The sequence below is a fragment of the Lissotriton vulgaris genome, chromosome 1_2 (genome assembly GCF_964263255.1).
Source record: "Lissotriton vulgaris chromosome 1_2, aLisVul1.2, whole genome shotgun sequence".
In the NCBI taxonomy this organism is placed as follows: domain Eukaryota; kingdom Metazoa; phylum Chordata; class Amphibia; order Caudata; family Salamandridae; genus Lissotriton; species Lissotriton vulgaris.
The window spans coordinates 335,731,431-335,756,979 of record NC_141686.1 but is presented as its reverse complement, the minus strand read 5'-3'; the positions used below and the strand labels follow the sequence as shown (position 1 = coordinate 335,756,979).

Sequence of the window (25,549 nt, the reverse complement as noted above, 5' to 3'; positions counted from 1 at the left end):
CAATCCCTCTTCTGCACAAATTGATTCTTTCTTTCACTCCATCCCTAAATCTCCTGATAATCTTGTTGATCTTTCCTCCCTAGATACTCCTATTTCAGAGAAAGAAATACTTAACGCCATTACTCTCTTGCCCAAAGATAAAACGCCCGGCCCGGATGGCTTTACAATTCGTTTCTATCTTCAATTTAAAAATATTTTAATACAGCATCTACTTTCCTTGATTAACTCTTTTCTAGACAAGGGAGAGTCACAGGGATCTTTCACTCAAGCCATGCTCTGTCTCATTCCCAAAAAAGACAATGATCCCTCCCTTTGTAAAAATTATTGGTCCATATCCCTTATTAATACTGATTGTAAAATATATGCAAACATTTTAGCATTGGGGATTAATCATATTATTCCGGGTCTTATAAGCATATATCAGTCTGGATTTGTTAAAGGTAGATCCATTACGGATAATTCGAGAACTGTTCTAATATCATACATCTTGCCTCTAAAATGGACTCCCCTATGCAGCTATTACATTAGACGCTGAGAAGGCTTTTGATCGGGTAAATTGGGATTTTATGTTCGGAGCATTAAGATGGCATGGTTTCAGTCTCCCTATTCTTCGTTATATTCAATTGCTTTATTCTGCTCCTTCTACTTCTAGTTGGGTAAATGGTTCATAGTCTGATTATTTTTTCCTCCGTAGGGGCACTAGGCAGGGTTGCCCCCTCTCGCCCCTTCTTTTTGTTCTTGCTTTAGAACCGTTTTTGGAAAAAATACAGCGTTCTTCCTCCTATACTGGTTTTATCTATAAAAACGTTGAGGTCAAATACACAGCTTATGCAGATGACATCTTACTTTATATCTCTAATCCTTCTCACTTCCTTACCTTCTCTCTTTTCTTTATTACAGGATTACTCTTTAGTCTCCGGCTATAAATTGAACATAGATAAATCCGAAGTTTTGTCTCTTAATAAATTTTGTCTCTCTCATCTTTTCCAGGGATCTGGTTTTGAATGGAACCCTAATAATATTAAATGTCTTGGTATTTTATATGCTAATACCATAAGAGAAACCATTAAAATAAATCATAAAGACGTGCTTAAAAAAGTTTCATCCCTCATAGATGGTTGGTCTCCTCTCTTTTTATCTTGGTGGGGGAGACTTGCAACTATTAAGATGATGTTACTTCCTATTATTAATTTCTACCTTTCTATGCTTCCTATTTCTCTACCGCATTATTTTTTTAAATCCATTAATACTCTCCTAACTAAATTTCTATGGAATAATCGTAAAGCTCGATTGTCCCTCTCTTGTTTTCAACAACCTCAAAGCTTAGGTGGAGTGAATTTCCCTAACATCTCTCGTTTTCACTCAGTCTTCACTCTTAAACAAATATGGTCTTTTTTGGCTGATACTGACTCTCCCCCCACAACCGCCTGGAGTCCTCTAGAACTCAAGCAACTTGCTCCTTTTTCATTCCTCACAGCTATCCGTCTATCTCTCCCTCCAACACAATTTCTTGCTCCCACTCAAATGCTCTAAAACACTTGCTCTATCCTTGTTTCGCTCCTTTCTCTCACAAGCTGACTTTCATTCTCTTACTCCCATCTGGTATAATAAGTCCCTTAAAATTAACAATTGGGCGCTTTTTTGGAAGGAATGGATTGATAAAGGTATTCTGACTGATAATCATTTACTTATTGATAACTCCCTGACAACTTTCTCTCACATTCGTGACACCTTTCATCTCTCTAATACACATTCTTCTCAATATCCTTTGCTCAAACATATTCTCACTGACATTATTTCCCAAAATGCTTTGTTACCCACCTCTCCCCCAACTCCCTCCCCTCTACCAGATTTTTCTCTCCCTTTCAAAGCTGCTACGATCTATAAAATACTCTCTCAACCTGCCATTACTAGGACTAAATCTAAACTTTTGGGAACAAGACCTAGCTCAAAAATTTTCCCTGCAGTTGTGGGATAATATTTCGTCCAAAATACACACAGTCTCCCGATCCGCTAGTACCACACAGACTTGTTATTTTTTTTACAATAGACTTTTTTTTACTCCTTCTGATTTATATATATTTAAGTTACTAAATTCTAAAAAGTGTTGGTCTTGCTCTCATGAACAAAGAGATTTTTTACATATGTTTTTCTATTGTTTTCTAGTTAAATCACTTTGGTCTCGCATTTGGTTACAATTAAATAGCATTCTAGCTACTGATTTTCCTTTTGAAATTGTACATATTTTCTTTGGTGGCTCTTCACCTATTTGGAATGTTCACTGTAATGTTCGTAAGTTTATAGATCTTTTTATAGCAATTTCTTTTCAGATTATAACCACCAACTGGAAGGATACATCCAAGATATCTTATAATGCTTGGTGGAATTTATTATGTCATCATCATAGACTTGATCGTGCCTTTGCCACCACGACTCCTTTATTGATTAAGAGAGATGTGGTATGGATGCCATTAACCCCTTCGCTGCTCATGACGAGCTCAGCTCATCATGAGGCACACCGGAGCTGTGCTTATGACGAGCTGAGCTCGTCATGAAACTATAGTATTTCAAGCCTTTCAGCACAGGACGGGAAAAGCCATAGCAGCCAAGGCGTTAACTGACTATCTTTCCAGCGGTGTCACATAATGTCTTTCTCTCAACTTCTTATTTTTTTATTGTACCTTGTCGTTTTTACATTTATAGAGTTTATATTGCACCTGTAATGTTGTTTTCTGTTTTGATAGAATTATTTGCATTTACATTACCTTTAAGTATTGAGCTTTCTTTCTAGGTTGCTCCCTTTGTCTTTTCTTCTTTTCTCTTCTTTTCCTTCTTTTCTTTTCCTTTCTCTTGTCCTTTCTTTCCTCCCCCCTCTTTCTTCTCCCTCTACACAAAATCTCCTTAAAAGCTTTTTCCCTTAGTAAAGTTCATTTACCCCTACTGGGGTTGGTTTTCCAATTGTTATATATGTTTTTAAATCTTAACTCTTTTTGATGCCTCCCTCTTATGTACTGATGTTTTACATTGTATATACTCTTTAAGAAAGCTCTTTAAACTTTAAAAAAAAAGAAAGAGGAAAAAACAAGGAGAAATGAATATTTCTCTTCGTTGCGCCTTGCTAGGGTGGCATAGCATTCAGACAGCTCCCGATTCATGATTGCTCGTAAATCGGAGATGTGTCTTCTTCCATGGGTGTTGTGTGGGAACACCCACAGCAACACCCATGGAACACCCCTTCAATTCAAAGTGCTGCGTGTGAAGGAGCCATATTTACATGGAGAGGAAAAGTCACACAGGGTGGCTTTTCCTGTCCTTGTAAATATGGAGGAGCCCCCGTGCCACCAGTACGTCACAAAAGTGGAGTACTGGTGGTGCAAGGGTCTTATAAATCTGACCCCTTATGTTTTGGAGGCAGCACACAATCCCTGGGGCTATGATGTGTCCTGTATTGTCCAGTCTTTTTGTCGCTCGTTCGGCCAGCCCACACAAGCCCACGCACTGCATGGTCCCTGTGGCCTCCATCGAGTGCATGCTGGCAAACCCAAACTTCAAATCCCTGGCTCCTGTCTCCGTCGTACAGGAATCTTCCATTTGTTGGTGGGCTGAAGTGACGTTAAGCCTTCAGTCGTCTCCAACACACCTCTGACCTGGATGTGTTTGGTGCTTAACTTTTTTTGCTGTGCGTTCCTCTGCATACAAGCTGCAGCGCAGCGGATGATAGTTTTTATCAAGCCGCGGCACACCCATCTATAATCACTAGCCACTGGTTATCTTTCCTCGCCATCATCTTTGTTTTGGGAGCTAGCACCGGGTGCTAGGCTGCAAGGTCTCTGGTCCAGCCCATTTCGGCTGCCTGCAACCCGCGTGGGATAAGGAGGCTGGAGACTTAGACCTAGTACAGCCATTACCAACCTTGTACTTCTACTGTATTGAGTGAGACATCGCTCACGGGTGCCCTTGAATGGCTTATCTGGTTGTTGTTTCTTGGAGATGATTACTGTTACTGGTTTTTGGCCATGAATAATTCATTGCAGCGAATGAGTGTTTCTTCCTCATTACCTTGTGCTGTGCGAGTGCGCAGTTTAAATCATATGTGGATCCGTTGAAGTTGCCACACGTATCAGTCTTTTTCTCTTTTGATATGCCTTAGGAAAGTATTTAACTTCATACCCTCTGCTTATGGTGCGTATTTTACCAATGTATGTTTGATTGGATGTCCAGGTACTTAAAAATGCTGCACTTTGGTGTTCTATTGGTATTTATTTATAGGGTGCATACTGTAGAGTGACAATACTATGTGTGTTGCCTATATATTTATTTTCTCACGTTATGCAACACTTGGTTACATTTTGCCACATATTTATAGCTGCATGTTCGCATTTTACGCTATTGATTTATGCTGAAATGTCACATTACAACTTATACTACATTGTTACACTGCAGTTTAAAGATCCCTTACATGTGGGTTTGCGTTATGGGTGGGATTTCCCATTTTCTTGCATGGCTTTTCTCCCCCTACATGAGGGATGACTAAGTGGGTGGTATTCAAACCTTTGTATGTTAGTTGTTACACCCCCTTACGTGAGGGATGGAAAGTCCCACTTCTATAATTCACATTACAGACCCTTACTTGAGGGGTGTCTAAATGGGTACTAGTCCCATTTCTAAAGATCATGTTTCATACAGTTCATGTTTCATATCTTAAATGAGGAATGACTGGACAGTGTGTAAGTCACCAGGTGCTACGCGTTTTGTTTGCATCCCTTAGGTTAGGAGCGGCTGTATGGATAGAGTCACCCTTTTTCACAGTTTACCCTACTTTTCCTCACTGTAAGGTTGTTGGTTGGGGGTGAGTGTCACCTGTAGCTACAGGTTACTCCCCTTGCACTTGGTTTGAGGGATATTTGGTTGGGTGTACTACACCCATTACTTTTATGTTATACATGTGTGTGTCAGTCGTTCATACTGTAAGTTCATGTTGTGCTGTGTTGTGCTTCCTCTTATACCTGTCTGGCCAGTGGGTGTGGTTGCTGGTAGTCATGGTGTTGTTCAGCTAACATGTTTTTCTGCATATTACATGGTATATTTTATAAAAATGTATAGAGGGGGTGGATGTGTGATATATTATCTTGTATATTTATATTTTCATCTCATTGCGTTCCAATTGTTTCTTAATTTTTCCTGTATATTTTTCTATGTATTGAAGTTATCTTGTACTTTTATCTATTGCTTAACTCTAATATTTTTACTGTGCATCTCCTTTATATTTTTGTTTTCATGCTTACTGTGTTTTCATTGTATATTTATTATGGCTGTTTCAGGTTTTGACTTGTTTCCTTCTTGCATTTGTGCACTTTAGCATCATTTTTTTATGGTTGTTCTTGTTAAAACCTTATTCAGGTTTCCAGTTTCGTTTTTGCATTATATAAGAGGGGAGGGTGTGTAGTAGCCTGTTTATGTAATTATCCTCTTGCTTTCTCCCTAGCTGCTCAGCCAGTGTGAGTGTTCTGCGTGGAATGTTGGTGCAGTGAAGTTGAATGGAATTTTTGGGTGCCTGTGAGGTGACGTGTGACAGTTGTAGTAAGGGGCTGAGCAGCAGGCAGACTGCTCCTGGTGGGGCTGCTCTCCGTGATCTCACCAACCTGTAACTGAGACTCAATAAGTCTACTTAAACTACATCTTGGCTACTGGACATCATCTTCACACAGTGGCGTACCAAAGCTTCTTTGGACCCCCCTGCTCGCTAAGGTGAGGGGGCCCCCATTGCTTTTCCACCTATTGCCTTGTTGTTTCTGAGTGTTTTATTTGTTTGCAGCTGGCCAACCCAAGTGGGGGCCCTTTGAGGTGAACTGTGTGGGCCCCCAACACCGCTGGGGCTGTGGCCTCCCCCCACTTGGACTCGTTTACAGCTTGGCAGATGCAGGAGTCCCGGCAAGATGCATCTGTGAAACCGTGGCGGTCCTTTCGCCCTAATACGAGTCTGGTGGTCTGAGGGACAGCAGTCTGTCAAACCCGTGCCGCTTCCAGAGCATGTCCCTTCCTGCACTGACAGAGTTATCAGCCATAACTCTGCCAGCCCTGTTTAGATTTGGCTTACTGATGGCGTAATAGTATCATCATATGTTGTTATTTGAGCTGTTGGATGTTGTATGTGTAACACACTACATGTTGGATGTTGTATGTGTAGCACACTACATGTTGGATGTTGGAAGTGTAACACACTACATGTTGGATGGTGGATGTGTAACACACTACATGTTGGATGTTGTATGTGTAATACACTACATGTTGGATGTTGGATGTGTAACACACTACATGTTGGATGTGTAACACACTACATGCTGGATGTTGTATGTGTAACACACTACATGTTGGATGTTGTATGTGTAACACACTACATGTTGGATGTTGGATGTGTAACACACTACATGTTGGATGTTGTATGTGTAACACACTACATGTTGGATGTTGGATGTGTAACACACTACATGTTGGATGTGTAACACACCACATGTTGGATGTTATATGTGTAACACGCTACATGTTGGATGTTTTATGTGTAACACACTACATGTTGGATGTTGGATGTGTAACACACTACATGTTGGATGTTGGATGTGTAACACACTACATGTTGGATGTTGTATGTGTAACACACTACATGTTGTATGTTGTATGTGTAACACACTACATGTTGGGAAGTTGATTATTATTAAATAAATGATGTGCCTGCGGCAAAAGAATCTCCTGAGGGCATACACAGATGGGTCAGAACTTTGAACGGCGTTCATGGTCCGGGAGATGAACATTCAGAGTTCTAACTGCAGAATATTCATTTGAAGCATCTCCAGGGTGGGCTCCTTCTTGCTGTGGGACCCTTTTCCTCATTAATACTGGCGACGATGATGGGTCACCACTGTCTTTAATTTGAACCGAAATCAATGGTAGAGGAACAATTATCGTAGGTTGTCGTCGTAACCTATTTTGGTTGCGGATGAAGATTCAAAGACTTCGGGAGATGCGCGCGCATCCTGGGGCAGCTGAACCTGATTTACTGTGCGGGTGCAGCAGGAATACATATCTGCATTTTTATAATGAGGAGCGGCAGCCTGGGCACGAAAATACATTTGCGTCATCTGGAGGAGGTGCTGGTGACTGCCGTGTGAGTGCATTTCACCGAAAACTTCTGGGCACCGGTGTGACATCATCACGCCAAGCATCAACAACATGGTGCCTGTTGTGGATTGCTTCCAGGGGTCTGCGAGAAGGAAGCGAGTGGCACGCTGCCATTGTGACTAGCGCATTGAGGGCGGTGCTCACCCAAGGGTTTACTATTTGCATTTATTTGTGCTCTCATGGTGATGCGCACACCTAAGGGGAAGTGACAGGCGCATTAAGGGTGATGCGCCCACCCACTTGCTGATTAATTACTATTACTCCGTGCGTTCACAGTAATACGCACACCTATGTAAAAATGAAACATTGTAAGGATACTTTTATTATGTTCTAAATTGTTAATTTACTGGAAATTGTATATACTACTAGTACAATCTAAGAAAATGTTGCAATTACATAAGAATTAAGCATTATTATGTTGCACATTGTACCACCCCTGTGTTTCTGTCAGCACCTGGGGGGCCCCCGAGGTTTGAGAAGCTAAGGAAGCAGTGTTTCTTGCTTATGAAGAAGTTTTGGAAAGTGATGATTGTGCACCTTAACCTTTACAGGTAATCTGCATACTCTACTACTTGTTGTATGTGGTATCCTATTCCTTCCCTGCTTCTAACATTGTAAAGAACGCACTGTTTCCCATTCATTCCATGTGCTGTGGAACCTTTCCTGCCAAAGCTCCAAGAATATGTATTGGTTTGAAAGAAGAGGGGGTTAGGGAGAGAGCTGCGGCTGGAGGAAGCATGCTGAGGTGTGTGATCCATCTTCAAATAATGAAGTTTCCTTTGTATTTCATCGGTGTTTGGTGCATCTGTAAATTCTACTATTGACATTAGATCTTCCTGAGAGAAATGGATTCGTTGGTATACTCGAGGATGGCGTCACTCCCTCATTGTTTCCAAATCTACATGCCATGTTTGGTACATCACAACATATTGTTTTCACTTTCTGTACTTCACACTTCATCCTCCCCTTGTCTTCCTTCTTCCTTTATTTTCCTGATTAAACACTTCCACAACTTTCACCACCAGAAAACAGTCTCTATGTCATTATTAACCAACGGCGTGAATTTATTCTCCACATTTATTTTTCAAACTCTCTCACTTACCTTTTCTAAAATGTTGGCATGGGGGCATTTCCATGAGCATAAGGCAAACTACTGAGCTGCTTATTAGGGTGGGTGACCCATGAAGGGGATATGCTGCAGAATGCTGGCACCACAGAGACTAGACATGCCCCAAAATATTGCCCCATACCTCAGCATCTCCCCAGGCGATCTGGTTAGTCATATATCGATAACAGGAATCTTTGCGAGGGAGCCAGTCCGTCTTGCCTTTCCAGCGCTCACCTCCATCGGGGTGACGTCTGTTGTAGGTGGTCTTTCTCACCTCGGCCTCCGGGGTCACGTCAGAGTCCGCTAGGGAGACAACAATGCAAGCAAATTTAAAGCAGATTTTAAGTATATGTACATCTTGTGGTTACAATATTGTCGCGTTCTAATCTAGGACCCTGATCGATACTGTGACCTTATGCCCCTATATGGCTATAATCCCTTTGTACCCCTATATTGGCATAACCGATCAAATGCAATATTCAGAAACTCGTCTCTGGCCTCACACGAACAGAGCCACATTTCAGAATCGCTTCCTCTGCAACTTCCTTTGCAGCTCATTAGTGCAAATGACACAGCAGAAGCCACTATCTAAGATTCCTAGATTAACACTGCGAGTTCTTCAACAAGATAAAAACTCAGCAACCTGGGAACGCCCCGCTTGCTATGTTTTGATTAGTAATAGAACTCTAATGAGCACTAAGAGACGATCACTTCCTAGTGACATCTTTATTGACGTCTTATGTCCAAAAACTTACGTCAAACAAGGCACCTTTCAGGTATAAATATTACCAACGTTGCCTTAAGCAAATGCTGGCTAGCTGCCTCATAGACATCGCTGCCGTTATCGCTGCTGATGCTATCGCTGCGAACGAGCGAACGATGGTGTGGTGAACACAGGAGCTGAACAGCTGTCCCCCTGCAAGAGCCCAGCAGATGCAAGCTGCCCGCCGACTCTGCCCCTCCTCTTCCTCGACGCGCTGAGAGAGACGCTGTCTTTTCTCCTGCTGAGAAAATCCAGCTCCAGCGTTTCCAGTGTACTCTTGCGAGTGACTGGGATATCGAGTCCCTGGAAGGAGATACCAGACCTCCAACATTCTATTTCAAAGGTATGGTGTTGACTAAACCCTTAGAGAGAATTCTTGAAGCAAACCTTGGCAAAACCAACTTAACTTAAAGCTACTTACTTACTCCCCTTCCAAGTAGTAGGCTTAGGTCAGGTACACTGGGGTAGGCGTAGTTAGAAGCTTCAGTTGAGTACATTAGTAAAATGTATATATGAATGTATATATGTTTTATTCATTTTAAACCATTGTATGGCTAAGAAACCATATCAATGCTTTTACAGTATTATTTCGCAATACTCATTTTACTGTACGCACTTTTTATACTAACAAGTCTTGCAATTGTGGCAATTCATTTCTCTTGTATGAGAAGAAAGACTGTTCAATAAATAATACCTATTATTGAAAACGCCCGTCTCTCTATTCTCTAAATATTGTGAAAGTAATCTGCACAACAACTGACTGAGTAAAATAACTGTCTATTGTTTCACACAACTCTAGAGATTGACTCTTATCTGAGGAGCAAAGTTGTCATGTTGCACGGTTGTTGGAAAACTGAATCCCTTCTTGGCTGTGCCAGGGAAGCTGATCACTTCCTATTCAGTCAAGAAAGTTTCCAGTGACCTCTGAGCTAGTTGGTAACAAACCCATTTAAATTTAGCATAGTCAGTAGAGGCCTGGAAGATCCGCACTTCTACGTCGATACTACTGTTTATGTTATTCCAATGCGCAGGGCCTATTGGGAAAATAGGAACTACACTACATGGCGCCCAAACGTTTGGTAAGGCGATAAACTAACGCAAGACGTTAGAGTAACTCAATCGTGCATTTTTCACTCAGACCCCTTTCTCCCGTAAATACTCCAATAGACGTCTGGAGTGGGTGAAAGGTTAAAATCCGCCCGACCTTAGTAGGAAGAGATTCCTATGTAAAGCTCTGGTTTATTCAACATTGAAGGATACAGTGTTCCAAAATATTGTGCACCTAATCTTTGTCTCCTTGGAGACCTGCTCTGCAAAACTTGCATTTATAAAATGCCAGTAGAAAACAACGGGACAGTTGAAACCGTAGCAGATGCAAATCAACGGGATGCCGATACTACTGAACCGGGTGCAATAATCATCCCGGAACATTTAAGAAAATCTATAACGTTAAAACTTATAGAAAATGGACTGACCACACAAGGTGGCACAGTCGTCTTCGTGATAGAGGCACATGAATATCGGCAGACAGAGGTATTCTATTCATGGATAAAATTTCCAGCGGCAAACGCTGCAACACATGAGTTCCACTATTACAAAATAGAGGATCCCCCGGGAGAGTACGCTCCTTTTGAGGAGATCGAAATCCCATTAAAATTCCAAGAGCACCTGCTCCGGTTTAATGGCGCCCTAAAACATAATGATCATATTACTAGGCTCGGTCCACTAGGTAGACCAGGAGCAACGTGGCCGGTTCTAGCCAGCTACACACCACATCCGGATTTGATAAAATGTCTAGAGAAGAACTTTTAGCACAGCTAAAAACATTAATTAAAATACATAGGCAATTAGTCCAATATGTAATGTGGACTGCTACAGTCCAATCAGCTGTTAATACACCACAGCTGACCCCTCATCAGGGGAACACTAATAAAATTACACCACAGAACATACAGTCATGTCTTGGTAAAACACCCATAAAACGGGAACAAATTCCTTTCTGGTTAGCGCAGAAAATCACTCAAATAGAGGCAGTATTTCCGAATACTACCCCAATTGAGAAACACAGGATTCTGACCATCTGCCTTCCAATGGGGGTCGCACCACACATAGAGGACTGTGACACTTGGGGTACAGTCTTTGCTTCCATTTACACAAAAACACACGGTGTTCCGTCTATGGCGGTAATACCAGAAGTGCTAAAACAGATTCAAAATGAATACGGTCCAGAACTTGCTTTAACTCTTGGTATGAAATTACTGAAAGACTTCAAGCAGGTCTCGGCTATATTACTAGCCAACATAAAAGGAGAAGCAGCATCTGTGGCGATCCGCCAGAAGTTGAAGGAAACAGATATAACAGATCAACCAATTGAGCTTGCCAGAATCATAGAGAAATGCTATGAAGAACTAGGTAGAGACAGCTTGGGTGGAAAACCAGTAAAGCCCCAACTGCTCGAAAATCCTGAAAAAAATATTTATTAAAAATAATTCAAACATTCCTAAAAAGAGCTGGGATGGAAATAAACAATCCACTTCCAAAGAAAAAGTTTTCCAGTCCAGAGGAAGGTCTCCTAGACGGAGGGAAAGAACTCCGACTCGAGAACACCTGTCTCCCCAGAGGGAGCCCTCTGAGAAAAGATATAACTTTAGAAATAGGGATAATTTGAAGAAGCCTGATAGATATTAAAGTATTGATACGCGTCCCTCTTGATCTTTTTCGCAGAAATCGGAAAGAAGAGGACGGTCAGACCCAGGAGAGAACACCAAGTCCAAAGACAAGGAACCTGCTCAAAGTAAAAAGTTACAATTTCCAAAGAAGAAGGTAGCCAGTATTAGAGTAATCGAACATGCCGAGAATACTGAGGACACAGTTGAAAAACGGGGAGTGGGCACAGACAATGTTAGACAGTGCAGCAGAAATCAGTATAGCCCGCAAGATCCTGATGAGTCATCTGGAGACAGTGGACACAAATGAATACATTCAGTTTGAAACTGCTGACACCAGACTTAGCGAGCCCCATAAGATATACGAAATACCACTGCGTATAGAGGGTGATAAGACTAGGAAAATAAGGGGTCTATTTTGGGATAAACTCTCAAAAGGCTATGATATTCTGTTAGCTGAAAAAGATTGGCCTCCAGAGTTTGTCAGTGAGTGCCCTCGTGGCGAAGAAATGATTATGCCTGCCTTCTTGAATCACATTCCGATTCACAAAAAATATACATATGCAAGGAAATGGGCAGTAGCCCAGGCACCAGCATTATCTAAAAATCATGTAGGATGGGATGAGGACTCTCCTCCTCACAAAATCCAGTTAAAAAGTCAACCAACTGCACAAAGGCAGTATCCCATTAAAGCAAGAAGCTAAAAAACAAGTCAGGGAGATTTTAGATCAACTTGAATACCAGGGGGTGATTGAAATATGCACCTCTCAAATGAACAATCCTTTGTTTCCTGTCTCCAAAGCAGACAATTCATATCGTCTAGTCTTGGACTACAGACACCTTAATGCATGTTGCAAAACTTTTGCAGTACAAAATTCGCATAGTGCTGCACTAATGAATAATATAGTTAGGAAAAAATATAAAACGACATTAGACATATCTAATGGTTTCTTTGTGTCAAAACATTGCACCAGAAAGCAGATACTTGACCGCTTTCTCAGTAATGGGGGCTCAGAAAAATTTCTGTAGGCTCCCACAGGGGTTCAAGAACAGCCCAGGACTATTCTCAGCTAGAGTAACAGAGTTACTACAAATATATGATGATGAGGCATTATCCTACGTAGATGATATCTATCTCACAGACGACGACTTGGATGCTCACTTGAAAAAAGTGAACACCATTATACTTGGGTTCGCTGCAGAAGGCTACAAATTCATCTTTAAAAAGTCCCGAATTGCCCATCTGACAGTATTATTTTTAGGATACGAATTATCAAGTGAAGGGAAAAGCCTAGCGGACAACTTCTTAGAGAAGTGCGCTGTACTCCAAGCTCCAAAAACGCTGAAGAATTTACAATCGATTCTAGGCTTTCTGAATTTCGGAAGAACTTACATTCTAAATTACGCAGAGAGGGTTAAACCTCTCTACGAACTAATTAAACCTGATTTTAAACAAATCACCTGGACTCAAAAACACACAGAAATTTTGAGATCACTGCAAACAGACATGTTAGCAAAAACAAAATTAGATACACGTGACAACACATGCAATCTTGTAATCAGAGTCATCCCAGGAGGATGCGGATTCACGTACCTGACCTCTAATGAGGGAGAAAAGGTACCAATTTCAATTAAATCTCACTTGTACACACAAGCGGAAAAAACATTCAGTCACACAGAAAGTACTGTGAAAGCAGTGCAAACTGCAATAGCGAATGAACGAGAACTAGCACATGGCAAAAGGATCAATATCCTCACAGCGGAATCCGCCTTCGAGGCGCTATTCAGCCCAGTAAACCTGCCTACAGTGTCACTGGATCCGAAATGGATACAGTGTATAAATTCTCTTGGAGCGGATGACGTGAAATACTATTTTGCCCCGCAATTCGAAGAACTGAATGAATTGACTTATGAAGAAGAATATCCTCTGCCAATCGAACTTCTGCCTCTCCCACAGTACGCCTGTATAATCTATACAGATAGATTTGTACAGCATTTCAACGTAGAGAACAAATCCTACGATGCAGCCTGTGCGATTGTTAAAGGTCGCTGGCTGTGCGGTAAATTCAGACCGAAAATAAAAAAAACTGAATCAGTAAAGTACTGTTCGGCTCAGCGAGCTGAAATCAGATCTTTAAAGATGGCGCTCGAAAAATGCAGAACGTGAATTCCCGACACTTATCGTGTGCGATTCTCATTTTTGCGTCAACTCTTACAATAATAAGCTGCAGAGCTGGATTGAAAACGATTACAAAGATGACACAGGTGCCACAATAAAGCATAAATTGCTCTGGAAACAAGTAGCTCTTTTACAGAAAGAACTACAAAAGACTCACGTGATACACACTCTGAGTCATCAACGTGCTGGCGTTCACGTTGCAGGGAATTCATTGGCTAATACAGCCACAGCGGAAGCAACTAAACCGGCTTCCGTAGCCACAAAAAAGCGTTCAGAAAAATACATAGACGGGGAAACTATGCTAGCAGTCAAAACGTCCGTAAAAGGCGACTGTGCAGCACTACCCGTGAACTATGCACTCAATTATGCATACGTAATTGATGCAAACTCCGTTCCTTTTGCTTGAATCCCTGGAGTGGGGGATAGAGTAATTCCAAACATGAACAGGAGAGGTTTCCTATTACAGGAGGCACATATGGGGTTGGGTCTGAGACACCAAACAATCAGGGACTCTCTGACTGAATTGCAATCAGAGTACTGGTGGCCGGAAATGAGTGAAGGTATTCATGAATTTGCAAAAGAACTGTGAAGACTACCGCAGAGATCGCAGTGGAGAACCAGCCAGTGTAGTGTCAGAAACCCTAATAGAAAGCATAAGGCGATCTATCCGCGCAATCAAACAAGAAAAACGTGTCCCATTGTACATCATTAAGGCTAAACACACTTAAAAAATGTGGCCCCAGCGCTCGGCTGACGCCAGAACGGTTATAAAAGATCTGCGAGTCTTTATCGGCACATACGCAATTGCCATGTTCCATTCTGACCAGGGTCCTGCTTTCAGCTCTCGAGCTTATAAGGAGGCCATGGCCAGCATGGGAGTTGGGTTGCGGTATTCTTGTCCGTCACACCCCGAAGGGAACAGTGTGGTAGAAAGAAAAAACCGGGACATAAAGCAATCTATAACAGCGAAGGTATTAGGTTCGGGTGCTGGGTGGGTCAAACATTTAATAAATGTCCAATTAAGCCTAAATAACTTGCCAAGAAATTCTCTAAAAGGATTCAGCCCATACGAACTATTCTTCGGAACTAGAATGCGAATTCAGGACTTAGATAGTCAGGTATCAGTGGTACAAGATAAGAAAACAGACTTTGACATCAAAGACCGTTTGGCTGTTTTACAGGACTTGAATGAAACAAGAAAATCCTTCAGCAACATAAAGTTAAAGCAACAGCCAGCTACCACTGACGAGGCACCACCATCACCAGCCCCAGCAAGGCCTGTCTGGATTCCAAAAATTGGGGATCTAGTCAGTGAAAAAATAGTGGTGAAGAAGGAATTTGGGCCTTCTTACAGAAAAGCAGTACCTGTCTTAGCAATCAACGGAACAAGATCAGTAGTACTACTGCCCCTTGCTGGTAAAAAGGAGAACAGAGTTGTATCAATCGACCTGGTAAAACCACAAGCATGTGGCCTATAATCAACAGTAGGCCCAGTGGACTCCCAAGAAACAACAGAATACCCAAACTTGCAACAATCCAAGAGGTTCAAACTGAAAGACTAATCACATTCGATCAGCCTGCAGTGCACAGAGAGAGACTATGCAATAATGCCATGGAACTCGTGCCTCTTGAAACACAGATTGAAACAGTTCGTCAAGAAACACCAGTCTACAATGATGTGGCATCAGAATGTGCTACCGAAAGACAAATTGAAAGAACAATCCCAACAATTGACAGAACTGCCTCTGGCTACTTCATCAACTTCGACAACTTTTCTGAGGATCAAAGCAACCCCGAAGTGATGCCAAAAACAAAAAAGACTTTTAAAGAAAAAGCAACAGAACTCTTTCATCAACTGAAGGAAATTTACCTTATTTCTCCATGGTTAGAGTTCTGGTTTGGACTAGGTGTATTTTTCCTCCTGCTTTGGCTCATCATGGTACTTTGTTTGGGAAAATTCATTGAGGGAAAATACAATACAATGGACACAGCAAGTCAGAACATCAACTTAGTCCTCAAACCACACAGATCATCCCACGTGAAGAAAAGAGAACTGTCAACAGTAAATGTCACAGCCATTCCAATACCTGGTGGGGTAGTATGGGAAAAAACTGACTAGGAAATCTATGGTCCGGTCGAAATCCTGAAGTATCCTCATCAATTCAAGGTTTCATTAAGTGACTTTGTAAAACCTAGTACATTCTCTGATGATTGGAACTTTGAAAGTATTAATAATATGATGTCTGATTTAGTAATGTCAGCTACATTCACAGATCATGATTATTTACAAGGTTCGTCTAGTTATGAACAGATGTTCTGCTTCACACACTATGGTGACCATTACTTGCATAAATCTGCACAGCCAAGAAATGTTTTTAAGTATAATCAATGGGAACATTGTGCTACACCACCTAAAAGCAGTTCTAAAACATTCTATGAGAAATTCCAGTACTTCTCAGGGTTTAACACCAGTGATGCAGAAACGTTTTATTATAAACTGTTAGATAAAGCAGGATTGAAAACAATGCTGACAAATACTAAATTGATATATTCAGAAGCATTTCATGAAAATATGATGACATTTGGTTTTGATTATTGGAAAAATAACATTGAAATAAAAACCATCTGGGGTACAAAAGAGTGGCAGGTACAATGCCTAGAAGCACTGTTTCGAGCCTGCATGATCCCAGAACAAATGATGTTTTTAAATGACACAATTCACCAAACATCCTGTCTTGGCCTAGCTAAGATTAAAGACCTTAACAAACCGTCTATTCCAAAGCCAATACCTGAAAATACAACAACAGATATTGAGATAGACATATGTAAAATTTTACATTTAAACAGAACACATCCTGATTGGAAAAAGTGGTTAATCTGGCCTACTGACACAAACAACTGTCAAGATAGATTCCTGAATAAAACACAGGGGTTAAAAATGACCAGACAAGACCCTAGATACTCCCAGAGACAACATCCAGGGATAGTAACAACATACAGTGTAGGGAAACTCTGCCTCGAATGGCTAGGATCATCCACACTGGCTGAAATTAAGCAACACTTGTCTTTACTTACAGATGGTGCTGATTTGCACGATTTCATTCTTGCACCACGCAAACAGCGTCAAAAGCGTTTCATAGCGACCAGTATCTATGCAGTATACAACGAGGCTTGGAAAGTCACACAAATTGAAACAGCAGAAAAAATATGAGAAATTGATCGTATTAATTTGGAAAAATCACTTTGAAATGAAATGAAATGAAATGAAATGAAATGAAAAATTCCATTTATATAGCGCATAACTGCCCGGAGGCCTCGCAGCGCTGATGACTGATTACTGTGTTCGACTGCAGGGCAGAGTTAGTACGCCTTTGAGAACAGGTACGTTTTTAAGTCTCTCCTAAATGACATCAGATTATCATTTTGTCTAAGGGACATAGGCAGGGAATTCCATGCCTTTGCTGCTGAGCAAGTAAATGAACGGCCACCCCAACGGGCTTTCCTGATTTTTGCCGTGGTTGCCAAATGCAGAGAGGCCGTACGAAGAGTTCTAGGCGGCACATAAGGCGGTACCAGGGAAAGCAGCACTGCCGGGCCAGTTTGATGAAAGGATTTGTGCAGAATGCACATGGCCTTGAACAATGTTCTTGCAGCCACTGGGAGCCAATGAAGCTCCTTTAGGGCAGTTCTCGCTGACTGCCAGCGAGGGATGTTAAAGAGCAGGCGCGCCGCACAGTTTTGAGTGACTTGGAGTTTTTTTGTCACCGATGCCGGAGCCCCTAGATATAAAACGTTTCCATAGTCCAGGCGGGAAAGTATCAGGGCCTGTACCATGACCCTTCTCGCCTGGAATGGAAGTAAGGGGAGCACTTTCCTGAGCATTTTCATTAGCCCTACGCATACAGAGGCTGTTTTAGTGGCTTGAACCGAGAAATCCAGAGCTCTGTCCAGCCAGATTCCCAAACTCTTTATCTGGTCCTTTGGAAGGGGAGGGGTGCCGAGACACGAAGGCCAGTTCAACTGGAAGGTGGTAGAAGGGTTACCTAGTAACATGACCTCGGTCTTCTCCCCGTTGAGTTTGAGATGGGAGAGTTGCATCCACTCTGCAACAGCCTCTAGACACGGACCCAGGGTGTTAGACGAACCATCCTTGTGGTACAAAGAGACCACAAGTTGGGTATCGTCAGCGTAGGTGACAATCCGCACACCGTAGGGGAGAACTATCTTCTCTAGAGGCTGCATATAGACATTAAACAGTGTGGGGCTCAGGGAGGAGCCCTGAGGAACCCCACAACTGAGCGGATGCTTAGATGATACCACCTCGCCCTCAAATACTTGGAAAAAGCGTTCCTCCAAAAAAGAGGTCAGCCATTTCAGGGCCGCGCCCGACACCCCCATGCCCTTCAAACGGTGTAAAAGGGTGGCATGGTTAACAGTGTCGAACGCGGCACTGAGGTCCAACAGTATAATAGCAGTTTTTCCACCTTGGTCCATTATTGCTCTGGCCGCCTCTGTGACCGCCAGAAGGGCGGTCTCAGTGCCATGTTGAGGACGGAACCCTGTTTGGGAGGCCTGTAGAAGTTTGTTGAACTCCAAGTAGTCCCCTAATGTTTTATTGATATGTCTCTCCAACAACTTACTCAACCACGGAAGCAGCGAGATAGGGCGGAAATTGGATAAGTTGTTAGAATCCAAGTTCGGTTTTTTCAACAAAGCCCTAACGCGCGCGCACTTCCAAGTAGACGGGACAGAGTTGGAGGTAATGGAGGTATTCAAAACTTCCAGCAAAGACGGGCGAATGGCGTCCATTGCTTTCACTAGGGTCTGAGGTGGAGCTGGGTCAATAGGAGATCCTGAGGTGACCTTCTGGACCAAAGTATCTAAAGCATTGGAGTCCAGGAGTGGAAACGAGACCAGAGAGCATGATACATGCGAGTCTAAGTCTGAACCAGAGGGGGAAAATATGCCATCGCCATTTGTCGCAAATTGAGAGTAAATGGCCTGGATCTTCTGAGAGAAGAAGGTAGCGAGATCCTCACAGCGGGCCTGTAAACCTTCTGATGGTGGTCTTTCAGATGGAGGGGATATCAAGGATTTGGCAATTTGAAAAATTTCCCGGGGGGAGTTGGCCGCCATACTAATTTTAGTTTCATAAAACTTGACTTGGGCAAGTTTTATCTGGCTCTTATAGTGCCTTATTGCTGATCTGTACTCTGAACTCTTAAGTTGAGAGCGGTCCTTCCTCCATGCTCTTTCAGCTTTACGGCAGGCTTGTTTTAACAGCCTAAGGGCAGGAGAATACCAAGGAGCAACTTTGGATCTTTTTATTGTTTGCAAAAAACACTTCGGGAGGACTGAATCCAGTGTGCTAGAGATCCAGTTGTGAAAATTAAGGACAGCTAAATCAGGATTTGTCGTTTTCTGAGGCGGCTGTTCGGAGAGGGCCTGTTCCCAAGTAGGAAGCGGAAGAGCATTCCATTTCCTACCCCAATGCCTATCATGAGTTTGACCAATAATAGGGGTATTGTTAGTCCATGTGAGGGGGACCAAGAAGTGGTCCGACCAAGGCAGTGGTACCGGCGTTTCAACAGAAAGCGTGTCTAAGTTGCTAAATATATGATCCAGAAGATGGCCCCTGTTATTAGTCGCCTGAAACCCCTTTTGTGTCAGGTTAATAGCCTGAAGGTTTACTCGAAGATTGTTAGCCGCGGCATCAAGAGGGTCATCTAAATGCAAATTTAGGTCCCCTAACAAAGTAAAGTTGGCTGAAGTCAGCACAGAATTAGCGACCAAGTCCGTAATGTCGGAGATGAAGTCGCCAAGCGAGCCTGGTGGCCGATAGACCAGAATACCAGAAAAGGTACTTGTGGGGGACAAATAAAGAGAGAAGTATAAGCTTTCACATGTTAAGGAGTTTGAGGAGGTAATACGGCAGCTGTAAATGTCCTTATAGATAATAGCCAATCCCCCACCCCTGCCTGACTGGCGATCAAGGGGTTTGATGGTATAGCCTTGTGGGATAGCCCAGACTACAGTAGGGTCACTTTGGAGCTGCAGCCAAGTCTCTGTTAAGAAAAGGGCGTCCGGATTATGTTCCTCAATCAGTAATGTCAGTTCAGTGTGGTGTTTAGGAAGTGAGCGACAGTTCAAAAGCAGCATTTTTATGATATGTGAAGGCTGTTGTTTACTAACAAGTTTGCCTATACTCGGAGAAGGTAGGCTCCAATTACAGGTTTTGCAGCGTATTTCCGTGGGGTAGGGAAGGACTGACTGCTTGCAGCAGTGGTTGAGAGTGGGACATAGAGCATGCAACGAAGAAGCACTGTATGAAATGCGCAGACCTACCATGGTGCCAGACCACGAAGCCCGAAGCGTCTGAACGCGGACTGGCGCAGACTGGCTTCTCTTTGGTGCCTCTTCGGCGCGTCTAAGGCGCTCCCGCTGCGCGTCACCGCTGCGCTACAGAGATAAGCTTATAAAGATTAGGAGGTGTGGGGAGACTAGACCGTCGCCCTTGCAAAAATGTCCAGCCACCAAGGAGCGAACCGGCAGCACTAGCGCTTCCTCCCTCCACACAAACAGCCTAAGATCGCTGCGGTGGACCTCTACTTTCTGTAGAGGACAATGGGTTAATGACTCTGTCCTCCAGAATATATTCACTGGACAGCATTGTATCATCTGCCTTTGATATAATAGACAAAGACTTGCTAATGTTACAGCATGGCCAGTCACAATTACGTTCTATTGTACAGTTAGGCTGGACGCTGCAAAATCTTCGTTCAGGCTATGTGCCTTGGCGTTTAATCAACACAACGTCATTGTTTTCCATCTTTAACCTTACTGATAAACAAATCAGCTTGGCACAGAAAGGAGCAGACTATACAATCCTGAGCATCGAAAAACTTGAGAGATTACCATTGACAATGTCAGAAAGTCCTGTCATTGAATGGATAATACACGGGATTATCACAATTCCGATAACAACTTTCTGATTTAAAAATTGCCTTGAATACATACCTACTGGCCAGTATGAACAATTGGGTAAAGGATACGTTAAGTCAACATGGAAATTACCATACACACATTCATGCTATAGTGACAGCAACAAAAATGTATTTCTTAGTTGTGAAAACTGTAAACATTTACTAAGCGGTATACTTTTGTGCCAGGGTATTAATTTACACGGAGCCTGTGAAGGAAATTCTAACAACCTTTCATGCCACCAACATGTCACACCTGCAACGCAGATAGAGCCTTTCTTTATGCAACTCGTAAATGGGAGTTACATTCTAATAACGGATCACAGCTGTTGTGGCCTTTTGCCAGGGAAAGCCTATCTCGTGAGCGTAACTTCCATGGTCAAATGCTGTATGCAAGCATTGTTTCCGAACGGCCCTGGAGACACTGTGACTCCCATCTGGCCTCGTTTAAATTTCTCTTCTATACAAATTGATACTTTAAGCAGAATGAAGTCTGTGCTTTTGCAGACAACAGTGCCCATCACGTCATCAAAAGAGACGTATGATCTCCTAGTTGCAAGGACAGCTACGGAGATACATGACCTTTTATCAACAAATTGCCCCGTGCATTTCGTAGAAATGCTTAGCCAACTCCTTAACATGTCTAGTGCCATAGGCATCCCAGGCATTTTTAAGATGATTTTTACGGGACTGTTAACACCATTTAAAGCAATTCTGGGAATCATTCCCAATTTTGTCCATTCAGTCTTTGGCGGCATACCCCTATTTTTGGGACTTGTAGCAGGAATTTTATTTTTGACCCTCCTGCTCCGATATGGCAAGCCACAGCTCAGACATGACTCCGGTGGGAATGGAAGAAACAATCCTAGCAATCCGCTACCGGGACAGAATAACTAGAGTCCTTAGATTGGCCAGGCTGAGAGATCTAAACATGACCTGGTTCCTTTCATTCAAACCTATATGGCAATCCTGCATCTTACCTGCGCTTCGATGTATGCTATGCGGAGATGAATGCATGTTGGACATCTGTCTTGCACTTCCATCAGCAGTACCAATGGATATCGATACTTTGCTAAGTCCGATAACGGCTCACGCATTGTGTTGTCGCCAGCGGCTACCAATCCTGATGACGGCATTCGTTGAGACTCCTGTACTACGACTAGGTGGTAACAGTGGAGCAAGTGACAAAAGCAACATCACCCAGGTACGACCTTCTGTGAGCATTACTGATCCAGACTTTGATGACAGCAATCATTCTCACACCTGCCAAGTTACAGCACTATCGAATTTGGTCGAACTGTCACCTGATTTTGTAGACCAATTTTTTGAGAGCCTTTCTGATATGATGTTCTCCCCCGAACAGAAACAATAATTTGGAAAAGCATTCCGACACACAGCGTTCCCATGAACTCTGAATTCGGCCTTCAGTTTTGATCAACGAAAACTGCCAAAAAGCGTTGGAACTCTATTCCCCCGTTCACAAGAAAATATTTTTTGGATTGAACTATTTTTCATAATATTTTCCCCTTTTTCTGGCACGAAAATTCTTTGCTTAAAGTAGACCTATTCATAGAGAACAGAAGCTTCTACTTCTATTTAGGTAAATCTAGAGACATAATAACTTAACACCAGCCTCTAGCTCATTTTACAACAAATGCATTTATATGTGATGAAAGTATCTCGCCCTTCTGTTCTGTATTCAGAGATATTTCATGTGTAATTTTTTTCGCAAAATCGTTCACTGATTGCATATGCTATAATTTTTTGAATGATTCCTCTGCTTAAAGACGTACAGTACCTATATTTTCACGTATTTCAAATACGCCTATTTCAAATGCAAATATGTATTTTGGGGTGGGCAATGTTACACATGCATCTTTTGCTATAGTTTTAGTAAATTGATGGACATAAATTCGTGGAGTGGGTGTCGCGTTCTAATCTAGGACCCTGATCGATACTGTGACCTTATGCCCCTATACGGCTATAATCCCTTTGTACCCCTATATTGGCATAACCGATCAAATGCAATATTCAGAAACTCGTCTCTGGCCTCACACGAACAGAGCTACATTTCAGAATCGCTTCCTCTGCAACTTCCTTTGCAGCTCATTAGTGCAAATGACACAGCAGAAGCCACTATCTAAGATTCCTAGATTAACACTCCGAGTTCTTCAACAAGATAAAAACTCAGCAACCTGGGAAAGCCCCGCTTGCTATGTTTTCATTAGTAATAGAACTCTAATGAGCACTGAGAGACGATCTCTTCCTAGTGACATCTTTATTGACGTCTTATGTCCAAAAACTTACGTCAAACAAGGCACCTTTCAGGTATAAATATTACCAACGTTGCCTTAAGCAAATGCTGGCTAGCTGCCTCTTAGACATTGCTGCCGTTATCGCTGCTGATGCTATCGCTGCGAACGAGCGAACGATGGTGTGGTGAACACAGGAGCTGAACAGCTGTCCCCCTGCAAGAGCCCAGCCGATGCAAGCTGCCCACGGATGCTGCCCCTCCTCTTCCTCGAGCCGCTGAGAGAGATGCTGTCTTTTCTCCTGCCGAGAAAATCCAGCTCCAGCGTTTCCAGCCTACTCTTGCGACTGACTGGGATATCGAGTCCCTTGAAGGAGATACCAGACCTCCAACATTCTATTTCAAAGGTATGGTGTTGACTAAACCCTTAGAGAGAATTCTTGAAGCAAACCTTGGCAAAACCAACTTAACTTAAAGCTACTTACTTACTCCCCTTCCAAGTATTAGGCTTAGGTCAGGTACACTGGAGTAGGCATAGTTAGAAGCACCAGTTGAGTACGTTAGTCAAATGTATATGTGAATGTATATATGTTTTATTCATTTTAAACCATTGTATGGCAAAGAAACCATATCAATGCTTTTACAGTATTATTTTGCAATACTCATTTTAGTGTACGCACTTTTTATACTAACAAGTCTTGCAATTGTGGCAATTCATTTCTCTTGTATGAGAAGAAAGACTGTTCAATAAATAATACATTTTATTGAAAACGCCCGTCTCTCTATTCTCTACATATTGTGAAAGTAATCTGCACAACAACTGACTGAGTAAAATAACTGTCTATTGTTTCACACAACTCTAGAGATTGACTCTTATCTGAGGAGCAAAGTTGTCATGTTGCACGGTTGTTGGAAAACTGAATCCCTTCTTGGCTGTGCCAGGGAAGCTGATCACTTCCTATTCAGTCAAGAAAGTTTCCAGTGACTTCTGAGCTAGTTGGTAACAAACCAAATTAAGTTTAGCATAGTCAGTAGAGGCTTGAAGATCCGCACTTCTACGTCGATACTACTATTTATGTTTTTCCAATGCGCAGGGCCTATTGGGAAAATAGGAACTACACTACAATATATGATGGAAATAGAACTCTTTAAGGGACTTTGACACCTTGATAATATAAACTGCAAAGATAAGTATTATGAATGTTGCTAAGGGAAGCAGTGTTTCATATTTTTATTGTCCGAGGGAGAGGGGGTCAGCAGTTCAGATATCCTACTTTCACTTGCATCATGGTTCTCTATGATTAGTAAAAGCGGTACAAAAATACGGTAGGAAGTCTTGTATACCTCGCTACAGTGCTGTACGGGTATTAAAACACTCGTTTTATTAGGAGGAGAGTCTTTTTACTATGTCTACACTGATGATGACCTAGTAAAATGACATGTCTGGGTCTATAGCAGAGCAGATGATAGACTTTTAAGACACATATGACACTGCAGATATAAGGTTATTACTGCTTTTTTGGGGAAATATTTCCATAGCATCATTGCATTAAGAGCTCCTGTATTGCTGAGCCTACAGCGCTGAAGGATTATGTGCAGGCTTCGAGGCGCTCTTGTTCAACTTTCTGAATGCTCTTCACTAGCCCGTTGAGGGCTCCTATGCAGCCTGCAATCTTGAAGACTGTAGTCTTCCTGCAATACTGAGGACTCCTGCCCATTTATTACAGATGGGGTCTCTGTCTATGCTGCAGTGCTGAGGGCTCTTAACTACCCGACAGCACCAATAGATCTTGTCTACCAGGAAGTGCTGTGGGTTCTTATCTACCCAGCAGTGCTGAGGACCCATCACTAGCCTGGAGAGGTGAGGGCTCTTGTCTCCTCTGCAGTGGCAAGGGCTGTTCTGCAGTGCAGAGCAATCCTTTCTACACTGCATTTCCAAGGATTCCTATCCGCTCTACTGTGCAGAGGGCTCTTATCTACCCTGCATTGCTGAGGAATCTTGCCTACCCTGCAGTAAAGAGGGCATTTGTCTACCCTGAAGTGCCATGGGCTGTTGTCTACCCTTTTGTGCTGAGGGTTCTTCTCCCACAGTTCCTAGGACTCCTTACTATCCTGCCATGCTGAAGGCTATTGCCTGCCCTGCAGTTCTGAGGGCTCCTTTCTACTATGCAGGTCCTTGGTCTATTGCTTACCCTCCTGTGATGAGGTCTCCTGTCTACTTTGCATTGCTGAGGGCTCTGGGGGCTCTTTTCTACTCTGCAGGGCCAAGGGCTATTGTCAACCCTTCAGTGCCCAGGGCTCATTTCTCCCCTGCACTGCCAAGCGCTCTTATCTACCCATCAGTGCTGAGGGCTCTTGTGCAAAGTTACCTCTAATATATATTTTTTTCCTTTGGGATCCTCTGTGCACCACAGCCAAGGCCATGT

The 25,549-nt window shown here is 42.6% G+C and overlaps 1 protein-coding gene across 1 annotated transcript in view; it reads right to left on the bottom strand.

Moving 5' to 3' along the window:
* Positions 1–25,549, bottom strand: part of LOC147736693 (lectin-like) — a 171,283-nt gene that overhangs the window by 14,865 nt on the left and 130,869 nt on the right. Inside the window, exon 3 of the mRNA XM_086953809.1 lies at positions 8,427–8,587. Within this exon, the coding sequence (XP_086809935.1) occupies positions 8,427–8,587 (161 nt within the window). The remainder of the gene's footprint in view (positions 1–8,426; positions 8,588–25,549) is intronic.